General features: G+C 42.8%; 1 protein-coding gene across 1 annotated transcript; it reads left to right on the plus strand.

Annotated features, from left to right (window-relative positions):
• The first annotated feature begins 399 nt into the window (after positions 1-399).
• On the plus strand, positions 400-4,355 carry LOC144118611 (uncharacterized). Its single transcript, XM_077651500.1, has 3 exons — positions 400-509; positions 1,308-1,354; positions 3,977-4,355. The coding sequence occupies exons 1-3, from the start codon at positions 458-460 to the stop codon at positions 4,316-4,318; spliced, it is 441 nt and encodes a 146-aa protein (XP_077507626.1). The 5' UTR covers positions 400-457; the 3' UTR covers positions 4,319-4,355.
• The last annotated feature ends 9,726 nt before the right edge of the window (positions 4,356-14,081 follow it).

The raw sequence follows: 14,081 nt of genomic DNA on the forward strand, positions 1-14,081 counted from the left end.
AGGATCCGGATATCTGAGAAACGCAACATCAAACACTTGTGTCAGAGAGAACGTGGTCGTCTCGGAAACAGAAAGATTAATTTCGTCTGCTGGTGGCCGAATCTGCAGTTACGCTTATTTCACAAGAAGTTTGAGTTACACCACGCAATTGCCAATGTACTGTTCCCTTGTCTACCACACGTGCGCATTGCTTCGCGTACCGCTACGTTGCAGAAGCCATTCATTTTGAATCTGCCCACATGCCTCACGTGTCTCTCTTGCAGCCACACAAGTGGAGGAAAAGAGATCACACGTCTGAAATATGAGTTCCGCCAACGCAAACACCTGCATTCCATTGCTGTGGCGACAGATGTAGCGGCTGAGAATAAAAGAAGGGAAATATTAAGCAGTGTCGTTTTTACCAGCTTCGATACCACTTCACTGGTCTCGCCAGCATTGTCTCAAGCCCAAACTAACAATGCGCCCCGCTCTTTTAATTCTTTTCTTATCGATGGCTGTTCTTGCAGCAGGTAAGCCATTTCGTTCAGTTTTACAACTTAGGCGAAATTATCTATGAGTACTTTGTGTTGTAAAATATAATAAAATGCCGGAATTTTGCTAGCTTAGTGAGTGTTCAGGAAATGCGTATAGAAAGGCAACCGACGCTGTAACGTCAGCAATGGGTTGCTTTGATTTCAGCTCAGTCTTGGCAACTTGACTGTGTAGAATTGGTTGAGAGGCCGCCCTTTCCAAAAGTAACCTATAAACAGGGTTTGCTTCTAAGCCGTACAGTGGAGCCCTTATCGAACACATAAAGATTTAAAGGTCTCAAAAGGTGAGCGCGAGGCTTCTTCTTAGGTTATACCTTTTTTAGAACTTAAGATACTCCTTAAATGCTCCACTTCACGGCTAATAAACAAAGCCCGTTGCTTGATTAGTTCTGTCCAAGTGGAGCCCTTATCGAACACATAAAGATTTAAAGGTCTCAAAAGGTGAGCGCGAGGCTTCTTCTTAGGTTATACCTTTTTTAGAACTTAAGATACTCCTTAAATGCTCCACTTCACGGCTAATAAACAAAGCCCGTTGCTTGATTAGTTCTGTCCAAGACGTTAGCTAATGTGCCTTGCAAAAGCCATCAAGTTTAAATGATACTCGAAATGGCTGCAGCAATTTTTTTTTGAGGGCGGGGCTGCAGTGACAAAAAGTAACTTGATTTCATTAGACAGAGTCAGGCATGCTGGAAAGCATAGGTGACCGTAATTTATTTTCTATTAATGCTTCCCTTCTGATAACGTCTATAAACAGGGATATTTTGCTTTCTTTTTCAGCGCGACCACATTTCTCAGTGAGGCGGTTCCATTTCAGGTGCCGTCAGGTAACGCTGCATTATTTCTTCAGAATAAAACGAATCCTCCATATCTAGATATAATGTGTTTTAAATGTCCTTCCATGGGCTTTATGAATATAAGATGAATGGAACTGAAAGTAGTATAGGTCACTTGCCAATGATTTCTCCCCTCTATTTCAGAATAACGAGCAATATAAAATTGCGAAAATATGAAAACAGATAGCTGCAGTGCTGTGCAGGATGCCTTAGTGAATTTTAAATTTACACCGTTTTTTGTAGCAATCCCCCGCGGCGGCTTACAGCCTATAACTTTCGGCTGTTGAGCCAAAAGGCGGCTCATTGATTCCTAGTCGTGGCGGACGAATTATGATGGAATTCGAGCGAAATAACTCCCGCGTGCTTTATAACATAATGGCAGGTTAAGGATCACCAGCTGGTCGAATTCAATTCGGAGTCTTCCAGTACGGCCTGCACTACAGCCTATAGGGAGTGTTGGGTTGTTACATTTACATATTACACCAAACCTGTTTTTTCTACCGCGCTATATCTTAGTGATGATTGGTATGGTCCTCGGCCTATGCGTACTTATAAGACATTCGGAGCATTTTTAATTTATCGTATAAAGAGACCAAATTGTGTGCAAAGTGTTACTTAATCGGAGTAAAGTTTCATGTAGCTGCATAATATTGCGTTACAACTCTCTTAAACCAAGTTCACTGAACCGTTTTTTTTCTTGAATACTCGAACTCCACAGTGTTCTGGGTAAACAAGCCACTGTTCAACTAGTTTAGCAACGGTGAGAGGGGCGCAATGTAATGTAGTTGCTAGAACGCCTCTTAGATAAGTACAGTGCAAAAGTTAGCGGAAATTTCTACTGCAGCGGGTGCCGTGCAGCATTTAAAAAAACAAGGTTCGGTGGTACAAACTTCATCAGGTGCTTTCTTGGTACCGTGACAAAGGCAGAGCCAAAAACCCGATGAAGCCTGCAGCGAAGAATTGAGAGTGAGCCGGAAACTTAGGCAGAGAAGTATACAGGGCAGTGTTTTCAGAATAATTTGGGAGGACGTATTCGCGTTGGAAAAACCTCACTGTCGGCACCTGAATGCATCCCCGCTCAATTGGCGTCGCCCATGTCGATTGTACTGTTGAAAAGACCTACAAATCCTTTGGATTTCCGGGATTATATACGCGTTCTATTCCACAAGCTTCTGGCGCCTTGCTTTAGAAAACTAATATTCGATCGCATTTGGAATATGCATTGACCTTGTAGGATCCTTTTACCAAAACTGTTATGGAAAAACAAGAAAGTGTCGAGCCCTTAGCAGCTCACTACGTCTCCGATACTTCAGCTAAGGTGGAGCGTTTAGTGTCAAAATACCACAATCTTCGTGAAAACGGGAATTGTTTGCCGCTGCAGAGCAAAGGTTCGGTTGAAATAGCTCATCAGCATATGTTATGCTCACATCGGCATCCTCCTTGGTCCATCCACATTACGTTTCGGCTCGGCTAGTCCATAACGAAAAGGGTGTGCATAGAAATGCAAGAGAGCCACATTCAGTAACACATTATTTCCCAAATGTACCCGTCAGTGTGTTCCACTCAGAATTTGTAGCTATTTCGCTAAAAGATTAATTCTATTCATCTTGGACCTTGTCACATCGTTTGCTCATATATTCTGTGTGCTGACAACTTACCTAAAATCTTCTGCAGTGTGTTCGGGTCACTGTGTAGAGTATTATCAGAGTTAGGCTTAACTTTACACCATCTTTTAGTTGTGGCTGAGGCTTTTGGTTGTATGAAATGCACCGCTCTAGAAGTTGTGATTGATTTGTTCTTCGTGCATTTTAGAAGTACACTGCGTTCATGTTTGTGGCTACTTTGATTAGCAAATGTGCTGCCCCACCCCTTATAAAAATAATGCAAAATTGGCACATCAGCAAAAAATCAATACATTAATAAACAAAATGACAGGACCATGCGCCCATTGAAGAGGGACTTATTCAGTAGTGTTAAATTCATACCCTATATAACACAGTAGTTGCCACATTATTGCTTGTTTTAGTGACATGTTCAAAATACGAAAAGATACTTTAAGGACAGAATGAAGAGGGAACAACGGCATGGGCAAAGAAAAGCATATGCGCCTTCACAGTTTGCTTCACTGAGAAAAAAGAGTTAATCAATTCTCAGGTGAAATCGCCCGCCATGACGTACTAGATAATTATTCATTATAGCCATTACACTCGACAGCGCACGGCAAAGGTGTCAAAATTGCATACGATTTTGTGTTGTTTACTTTGACACGATTAAGAGTACAAGTCATGAGATGACCTCTACGAGACTACACAACTGACTGTGCTGAGTGAAAAAAGATCACTCCGTTTTACAAATTTAGTTGAAATGAATTGTAAACTACACCTGAATACAGAACTTTATTATTTATATTTATATGTATTAACCCAAATAGTGCGTGGCAATGGGAAGCCTTGAAAATGGTCCACATGCACCGCACCAAGCTCGGGCGCTCTTAGAGATGATACAAGCAAGTCAAACCTAGCCCGTCAAGAAAGTATAAGTACGCGTACATTACCGTACTGGCTGGATGCATAGACTTTTCTCTGTTTTATTTGTCTTTTTACTGGTTTACAGTATATGTTTTTCAAGATCTGCTGGCTAGTGAACTCAGACCAGCCCGAGGATGAGGAAGAGACTGAGAGTCCTTCTGAGGGGGATACTTCGCCAGCACCTCCCGAAGTCACCTCGCTGCCTGAGTCTGAAGAAGTTACCACTATTTCGGATGAATCAGCTTCCAGTGGCGCCAGTACGACTGAGAGTACTTCATCAAGCACCGAAGGTGGCCTACTCTCTGACCGGGTATCCACCACTGAAAACGTGGCACAAAGCACGGCATCAGCTGAAAGTGCTTCAACTGCAGCTTCCCAAGCAGCGCCTGCTGCGCCGGTCGACAGCACAACGGTGGCTTCGTCGTGATTTGACCTTGCAGAAGAAAGTGTAATAAGATGTAATAATAAACATTATCGTTCTGCCAGAAACCAAATATCTTCATTAAAACTCTTGTTCTCACATCTTTCAGCATTCGCAACCCCCCCCCCCCCCCCCCCAATGCTGCAACCTTGCACGCACTGGTTTTTTTGGGGGAAAATGTCTTCTCGCATGCCAGCCGAAATAAACTCCGCACGTGATAGCCTAATTATGACTGAGAAAACAACTAGGATCAGATCTTTATTATTTCTGCAACGGCACCCGGAGAAGACCTTATGGTTTATGGGAATCTGCAAAATGGAGTTCGTTTGTAATAATCGAGTAATTACTCAGCTTCGTCCAGGCAAGCGCAGCCACACTGACGCAGGGGACAGAGCTTCCACAGAAACTTCGTAGTTAAAGAAACAATTTACGTGGACCCACGATCATCGCCTCGCCAGAGCAGCCACTCTATCGACTGCTCTAACTAGGACGGGTAGTGCGTGATAGGGCGCGAGCGAATTTATCAATAACTCAAAGCGCATACTGAAGCTATATACCATTCCTTCGCAGCCGTACAGCTGCGTTTGGGTGGATAAAAATGTGTGATTGCTGCCTTTTTAATGATGTATTCAATCTGGTGGCGCAAATATTCAATAATTTCGACAAGCAAGTGGGCTAGTAAAGTGTTCTAGCACTACAAATATTGAATTATTTTATATTCGATTCGATTATTATATTAGGCACCAGAAATCACGAAATATTCTCCTCAAAGGACAAACTATAAGAGCGCTCGCTTCTTGTGGTTTCTGTGCCATGGGCTTCATAGGGGAATGGGGGGGGGGGTAGTATCGTGGTGCGCTTGAAGCAAAACGCAATTGCCGAGCAAGGCGCGTACGTAGAGCAACGAAAGCTCTCTGCCTGTATATTTTCTGTCAGTTGCTAAAAGTGAAGTGGCCGGTGTTCACGACGTACCACATCAACAAAGCGTGTGAAGCGTTTTCCGTAATCCTGGCTGACCACCATTTTGCTTCACCGCAACCCTGTCGGGCGAGTTCATCTGCACTGTGATACGCCACGCTGCGAGGATTGTCAACGCTTCAGTCACATAGCGGAAGAGTGGTTTGTTGAAGTTTTTTTCAGCGCTACATAAACGACAACGCTGAAAAAGACTTCAGGAAACCATGCTTCACCAACAAGCCCCACCAACTTGTTTTTGAAGCGGTAGAGTGTTTCGTGACAAACACTGACAACCTACGGCATCCCGTCCGGCATATTGATGATAAATTGCCGATACACATTATGGATGCCACGGAAGTACTGACCTTCTTGACGACCTTCGTGACGCCACCGTTGCCGAGTCTTCCAGTGCCAGTGCATAGCCTCTTGACGAGAAACAAAGTACTGGCATGGCGTCCGATGAAAATGTGAAAGAAAGCGCGACACCTGCCTTGAGCCCGATGCCTAGTCATTTTCCACGAAATCCCTGTGAGTGCCAATGGAGACACTATACACCCTGCGTCCACTCCAATTAGGCAGCAGCTTGCAAACTAGTGCACTGCTCCAGTGGCTGATGGACTTGCTGTCGCCGTCAAGCTGCTTCAGAAGAGCTATGCGTCATGCTTCTGACTCAAGTGATAACCATGACACGGCAAGTAGCAAGCATGGCCGTCGTAGCACAAGGAGAATGAGGAAGCACTACGCGGAAGCACAAGAAATGTTCAAGCTGAAAATACTCTTCATAGGAATACAAATTCACTCTTTTCGGTCGTATCACAGGAAACTTGGTGCATACACTTATAAAAACGTTCTTCAACCTCCAGACATTTAAATGCGCACCATCTGGATCATATATGAATGAAATTGGATGTCAAATGTGAATTCCAAAAGCGCGATAGGGAGCCATAAAAGGGTACCGGAGTTGGATCTGCCTCAAAATATGTTTTGCTCTGTTACCGAGATGTCAAGCTTTGCTTCATGGTGACTGTAATGTTAGTAGAAACCTTGCGCCTGGGACAAATTCCAATAGGAAGCTATTATTGATCAGAACGAGCGAGGCAGCATGCGCGTTTGTGCATAATTACACGACGTTGTTTGGCGCTTCTCTTGATATATACAAAACCGCTGTTCTCATGCGTTTCACCTGTCAATCATACGTTATGAGCGGCTCTTTCACGTGGCAGAAGGTTAAACAAGGTATTGTATTATTCTCATTTAGCGCAAAACATACACCAGACAAAACAGAGAAACACACGGGACGAAATACGGGCGCAACCTTAGAGAGTATGTTGGAAATGATTACAGAGCAAGTTAACTCATGAGGTGTGAAAGAAAATTTATCTCTCTATCGTAGAGAGCAAGCGAAGCATCGCTGACACATTTTTGTCCCGCTTCTCTGAAGAAATAAGCTGCCAATGTTTCGCGAACAGTTTTTACTTACTCCTGCCTAGAATACTTACGCAACAGAAACGCTGTGTACAATCGGTGCAAGCAATTCATTAGTCCACAAGGTGCCTTGCATTCATTATTAGCAAGATCTTGTGCGTGTTCCCTAAGTCGGTCATTCCCCCATTGTCCTGTCTGGTCAATGTACAATTTAGCGCAAGACAGGAGGATATCGTACACGACATTGGCGGCATAGTAGACAAAACGCTCTTCATGCTGCTTCTTACAGCATTGCTTTCTATTATCGTAAGTGAGGAGACTGCTCAGATGAGCAAGTTTCTTGGAGGCTGAAAAGTCAGTCGGAACGCTAAACCGATTGGCCACCGTCTTCAAGTTGTGGGAGATTTTGTGCATTTATGGAACTACCACCGGCCTCTTTTTTTTCATCCGTGGTATTCGCAGCATTCATGAGAACGCCGGTCCTCATTTGCCTCAAAAGCGTTTCACCCCCGGCCGCCTCGACTGACCGAGGGAAGCCAGCTGAAAACAGCCTCTCCAACTGAGGATCAAAACTTGCTTGCATTTCATGGACACGCGATCTCCGACGCGCGGATTCCAAGCAGAGTGTTGCTGTGCCTCTGTTTACTGTTTCTGAATGGGCTGAATTGTAAGGCAAGAGCACCACACCGGTAAACCTGTGATTACCACCAGAACACATTTTTGTGCACCTATGCCCCAGCAAAAGGACATTTATGAGGAAATTAACTTTCCATCAGACGGGCTTCTGCTCTCGAAATGCGGTTTCTCCTCATAATCCCTTTAGTTCTATTAGTCGTGTGTGGTTGTGTTTTTGTCAAGCTAGTGCAGCCTGTCATACAAATACCGCATGAGGAAAACAAATATGGAGTGAATAAGGAACCTGGCTCTCAACCGATGAGACAGCAGTACCATTCCCACCAGGGTCACTACAGACTGCGTTTTCCTCTCGCAATTGTTGTTCCCTTTGGTCGAGTGATTGTTGCTTCCTTCGGACAAACAGGTGCACCCTAAGAGATTGTTTTAGTCTAATAGTTAATCCGCTGCCTGCATAGTCTGGATAAGAGCTAATAGTCGTGCCAAGTCGGTAAAACGTGGAAGAGAGCATGAGGAGTCAAAAACACGCTCAGCCTCTTTACTATAAGGAGGAAAGCACAACTGGTGAATATTGCGATTATGGCGCGTAAAATTCGCAAGTCTGAGGACATGCGCCACTCAAGAGATTTGAGAAATTGCTGAGAGAGTGTCGTGAGAAAGTGAAAATCATTTTGGAATCGAACTTCCTAAGTAGGTAAATGTTGCTAGAGTGTCTTAAATACTTACGCATGGGTTTTTATTCTTCTTGGGACAAATAGATCCTATAAAACCTGCTTTCAGTGATGCGAAATGACTGATAACTGGGCGCGTGCGCATACACAGGGCTTAATTCGAACAGGTCGTCCAGGCGACATGCCTCTGCCAAAGAGGAAAAAAAGCACAGCAGCTTCCGTTTGGATAAGCAGCTACTGGTCGTGCGTCATTATTCACGAGAGCCGATCTCGTTATTGCCTTCGAGGTTATATTTATGACCGGTTCGGTTTCTGTATTTTATTATAGAAACATAATTGGAGCACCTCGATCCGAACCAAGAAGGTGCTGTTGGTCGATTAAATAAAATTCAAGAAACATAAATTTTTCCATTCAAGGTCTAAATTGTTATACGTCCACGAATACATACTAGAAGTGGCATTAGTCACCGCTATTATGGATAATTAAAAGTACTTAAGCCATTTGAGAAAATCAAAAGTAAATACTTTCACAGAAATAAACCAATATCAATCAACCAGTGCTGGAATAATTGTTGCCCAATGCAGAAATATGAATAATTCGCTAAATTACCGCGGAATAAATTTCTCCTCAGGAGAGCTATTTATAAGTTTGATTTATCATGGTTGGACTACATTTTTGAAAATGAGGGAATCGTACTATGGGCAACCACTATGAAAACAAGTTAGGTAGAAAAAAGCTTTTGCAACAGATGTATTCTCACTCGCCGCTGCCTAGCCCGGAGGCAAAGCATATCCCATAAACCTTTCCGGCTACAAGACTTCAAGATTTTTGGTGAATATTTCACAAAAGCTTACGCTTAGTTTCAGCAATATATAACTCAAAGCCCTTTTTGGAGATGCCATAGGCTGAACGCCGCTGTACAACATTTACGTGATCCACAAGCTTAGCACTCGGATAGAAAAATTGCACGAAAAGCTACACTACCGAGGAGCTGACCACATTTTTGAAAAAGAAATAAACGGTAAAATTTTGTAAAGCTTTTTACGCAAAAGAAAACCAAATTCCTCAGCATCTCATACCTCTTACATAAAAATTTAATTATTAGCCTCGGCAATGTAGAAGGAATAAAAGAAGATTTGTACAACTTCAATTTTATTCACAGAGCAGAATTAAAATAGGAATAGCTGACGCAGGGGCTAAGTGGTTATGGCGCTCACCTGCTGACCCAAAGGACTCGATCGTGTTCGATCCCGGCTGCGGCAGTCGTATTTCAAGGAAGGCGAAATACTAGAGACCGGTGTGCTGTGTGATGGCAGTTCAAATTAAAGAACTCCAGCTGGTCGAAATTATCCGGGGCCCTCCCTATGGCCTCTCATAGCCTGAGTCACTCTGGGACGCTAAGTCCGGTAAACGAAACCGGACCTAAAGTAGAAATATTGTACGTTTTAAATTAGCCACTTCACTAGAATTGCATTCGATAAGTATCCGATATACGATGAAGCTTGAAACCTCTACTTGATAACATTGGCCAGCGCTGAGGAATAAAACCAATATCCTCCTTAAGCGGCATTTCCCATGCCTACCAAAAAATGACTTAATATTATGTAATAAGAGAGTGCTCAACTATTGCAGTGCAGTGTTCATGATTTTTGCGTAGATTAGTCTGGAGGTACGCTGCTCAAATAAGAAATAGTCTTCAGGTCGCAGGTCTCAGGTGCTATTTCGTATTTCTTAGTGTTTGTTACCTTGCACGCGCATCTAAATGAGTATGTAAGCGAAAGAGACAAAATATTTTTGCTTCAAACTGAGCAATTCTCTCCGTTCGCGTTCATTTATTACAGCACACCACTAGTACCTTCTGCATAAGGAAAAATGCACAGTAAGGTTTTTAGGAAATTATAGATAGTAAAGGAAAAAAAACTCCTCTATAAGGTTAGCTTGTCGCATTTAGAGCCGAAGTACGTCAAATAAAGAAAGTAGGACAATAAAAAATTTTCAAACTGTTTTTGCCGGGCAAGTTGGTATAATGGACCTATACACGAGGAAGTTAGTCTGTCATTCTCGTGTTTTTTTCTCATTATTAGGGCGTTGCTGCAGCCGACCCTTGTAAACAATTTTTGCAGCTGAGTGCTTTTCTCTTTTCAAATTTTTGTTCTCATCTCAGTTTGTCAGGGTTCATAGACGATGTCACTGATTTCTTGTGTTTTTGACAGTTCCGTTTCTAATGAGTACCTGCAACTGTCGCACAAAAAAAGCTGCCGAGTGAACTAATATTGAATATTGCCATACCTTGGCCGGTCAGCTCTCAAGTGCGGACTCAAAACTACTCTCAAGATTACTCTTTGTAATGAAAAAGAAAGGCTCCCTGCCTACGCATGGGCAGTGCTGATGGCTACGAAGTGGTAACTGCGGCACAGTGGAGCTCGATACGCAATTTTAAGCAGAATTATTGTGTTTTCCGTATCTGAGATGAGTACATCTAACCTGCTTGTTGCACAAATGTGGTGTTCAAATAGTTTCGCTGGAAGAGATATTAGCAATTTGCTTTTGACGTTTTTGTCGGTGCAGGAAAAACCCATTCATGGTGCGAGAATATCTTTTTATTTTGGTGTAGTGAGAACAACGCACTGAGCCTGCAGTACCGGAGGTCATGCTGCGCGTTGCTGCGCGGAGGGAAATCAAGGAGATTTTTCGCTTTGAGACTGCCGGTGCGGCACATCATGAAGCACAATCCTTTGCCGAGAGCTTTTGGAAGCGCCAACACGTAAACAAGCAGTTATAGACTTCCCATACGGAATGAAACATTGCAGCCTTGTAATATTCTGCTTTCGTCAAGGATTAATACATCATTATCATTGAATGTTTGTGTAGGTTCTCTGAAACTATCTGAAAAACATCGGAAATGATAAACATATTGTAGTGATTTGCGCACGCCAGTCAATAAAAAATGATATTTTCTTTTCTCGAAGGTAATCTTTCTTTACTGGACTAAACCTGCCCCATAAGGTTGATGGAAAAACAATGTCACACCTCATACACAGCCTAATATAATAAGTATCATGAAATTAGGTCAGGATTTATACTGTACTGCTTTCAGGACTGCTGCAGGCATAGGTGATAATTCGGCTTTTTATTAAAAATTAATGTACCAAGTTCAACTCTGCCTCTTCACGACAAACACATGCCGTAATAACTTAGTCCACGAGCCATTTTCACTCGTTTACTGCTTGAAAAATGAGAGCCATGGACTCGAGCAAGTTTTCTCTGAACGTCTAGTCTATGGTTCCGCACTTTTCAAACTGCCGGTCGTTTTCATTTTTGGTCCCGCTGGCTTTTAAGCCCTAAGAAGAACACCTAAGTCTATTCAAATATATTGAAATAAATTATTGTATCTGGAATATTATATACACTTAGCAACGTCTATCATCCTCTTCAAGAAATTTTTCACATGCTTAAAATAGTGCTTCAGGTCGTCGCTCTGTTGAAAGCATAGCCTGTTTTCAAGAATACCGTCATGAACGTGCTTGGCCATGCTACCATGAATTCAGCGAAGGAGACCAACTCCACTAGCGGAGAGTCAGCCTTGTGCAATTAACTTCCTGCATATATGGTTTAACGTGGAAAGTTCGTAACGAGATCCTTATGAAATGGTTTTGGAGCGGCGTGTATAACAAATTCCATGAGTTCCACGTAACAAGGGTCATGATTCATCTACCAAAATCACTCTTTTACTGATAATCTGCCCAAAACAGGTGTTCTTTTGACTGCCTAATCTTGGCAGCCCGATCCTTTTCTCTGAACAGCGGATTCTCAGCTGGCCTCCTGGCGTTTATCTAAAAAAAATGACACACGATGTCTCACAGACCATAGAGCTTGTGTAGTGTCTAATACGAGGGTCAAACCGTTATAAATTTTGATCACGCACTTTGGGTACTTTTCACGCTCGTGCTAACGATATCCTTGTCGACAACGTGGGTGGTAGGTCCGGGGTGTCCCGGTGAAGATCGAAAAGCTAAACTTCGTCTAAACCTACTTCTCTTCAAAAGGGTAGGCCGTGGACTGCGCTACTCTTAACTGCATAGAAAACTGCTGGGGCTTCGTCTCATGGTTGTTCCCTCGGAAAATTGCAATTTGGACAGTCTTGGTCAGGATCCATGAGCCTCATTTTCTGTTCATCGCTCACAGAAATATTCAGAAGCAAATATAACCACCGAATATGTACCTGAAATAGACAGAAAGGCAATAATAACTTAGAACAGACGGAAAAATAGCGCAGTTTGAAACGGCAATGAAAGGGAAAAAAACTAGAAACGAACGGACGGCAAACAGAGACGCCCTAAAAAACTTATGGCTGTAGAGGAAATAATTATTGCATGAACATATACTCCTAAAGAGCAAGCAGAATTGTTATCACCGGGATATTTGGAATTTGCACAAACGATTACAAGTATATAATCGTTTTTTTCCAAAAAATATGTAATTTTAGTTTCAACAGTGAATAATCACGATAGTAGAAGGCCTACAAAGGCCAGAGCACTGAGCTGAAGTCCGACGTTTTCAAGAGAGAGGAGGACTAAAGTTTGGCAGTAGCCAACTACAAGAAAGCACAATACATGCACCTAGCTCCCACACTAACTTTCGAACGGAAGCCGGGCACCCTTTTCTTTACTGCCATCCAAGAAGGACGTCTCATTATGGGTGAATGGTAATAAGTGAACTTTTGTAATGAAATCTTGGCCTGTTTAAGGTATTAAAGGCAAGCGCAGTCCAAAACAGTCAACTGCGAATTACTACTAATCCAGTACTACTACACGAAGAAAGATATGCTCTAACACAAAACGCCTGAATTTATCTGTAATGTTCTTTCACAGTTACGATTTGACAATAAAAAAACATTCTGGCCGAAAGAATATCTTATGTTCCTCTTGAAAGCTAGTTTAAGCTTTAGAACAGAATAAAACATGCTCTGTTTCGACCTTTTGCGCTAACGTAACCTCCCAGTGAAGCAGGTAACGTTGGTGAGATTAAATAATTTTTTTATTTTTAATGTTTCGTGCTCTTAATTAATATGCATATGTGAAAAGCACATTTTTGTGGCGACACAGCAGAGAGCAGTGCTGATTAGTCGGTACCCACGGTCCTAAAAATAGACGCACACGTTCCACTTAGAAGTGCAGAATTTTACTTAAAGATGGGCTTGGTGAGCCGCCGGTCTACACATTTAAATCTCAGTAAACAGGCCGTTCGGCGGCTTGTGGACGCGGTGTTCTCATTTGCTCATAGTGCTTAAAAAATAACAGTTTTGTGGAAAGGACGCAGTTACACGCGGTGCTAAGTACGATTGAAACGAGCCTTGCTTTACCTTCTAACTGGCGTACCACGTTAGGCTTGTATTTCTCGAGAACTATTCACATGGGGTAAAAAGGAACAATACCCTGCCTTGCTCTCTGACCGCTGTAACAAATTGTGTTTATGTTGGGGAGCGCTATGCCCATGCCCTTATGATGCGTACGTTGTTTTTACGCGGCGTCCTTCAATGTAAAGGGAATAGGGGCGAATGAGTACGCAAACATCAAAAGGCTCAAAAATCCGCCCAGTGTTCTGCTCTACAATATAACGAAGAGGATAAAGTTTGCACGTCCCATGGTACACGTACAGGGACCCAACTGTAGCCATGGTGGCATTTTTGTGTGATTCCCGTCAGGTCCTCAGGTCCCATCGAGTTTAGTATCTGCAAAGCCTCTTGTCGCTCGCTCATAGTCCTTCAATCGCTAAATAAGTCCGTAAGCTCGGAAAATGTAATTTCTTTTTTTCTATTTTTCTAGCACCTCTCGGAAGCAACGGTGAGTATTGTACGTCAAACGAAGTGAGCCGTGTAGAGGTTGTCAGAAATGACAGCCTTTTGCTCTTGCTCAGATTTTTTCCAATTAATTTCTGATATTGGTTTCTCTGACGTGAGCACTACGGAAAGCTTCCCACTCCATGGCGGAAAGGCCAGCAAGACAGACATCTGCTCTATTTTTTGCCTGTCAGCTTCAGCGTGTTCCCATTAAAAAGGACAGACAACGCAGACGAACCTGCC

The sequence above is a fragment of the Amblyomma americanum genome, chromosome 2 (assembly GCF_052857255.1).
Source record: "Amblyomma americanum isolate KBUSLIRL-KWMA chromosome 2, ASM5285725v1, whole genome shotgun sequence".
Lineage (NCBI taxonomy): Eukaryota > Metazoa > Arthropoda > Arachnida > Ixodida > Ixodidae > Amblyomma > Amblyomma americanum.

Bases quoted from the DNA above. Each gene is read 5' to 3' on its own strand.
- LOC144118611 (XM_077651500.1), top strand. From the start codon at position 458: ATGCGCCCCGCTCTTTTAATTCTTTTCTTATCGATGGCTGTTCTTGCA. The intron at 510-1,307 runs GTAAGCCATTTC...TTTCTTTTTCAG, and splicing joins GATGGCTGTTCTTGCAGCAG to CGCGACCACATTTCTCAGTG. The intron at 1,355-3,976 runs GTAACGCTGCAT...ACTGGTTTACAG, and splicing joins TCCATTTCAGGTGCCGTCAG to TATATGTTTTTCAAGATCTG.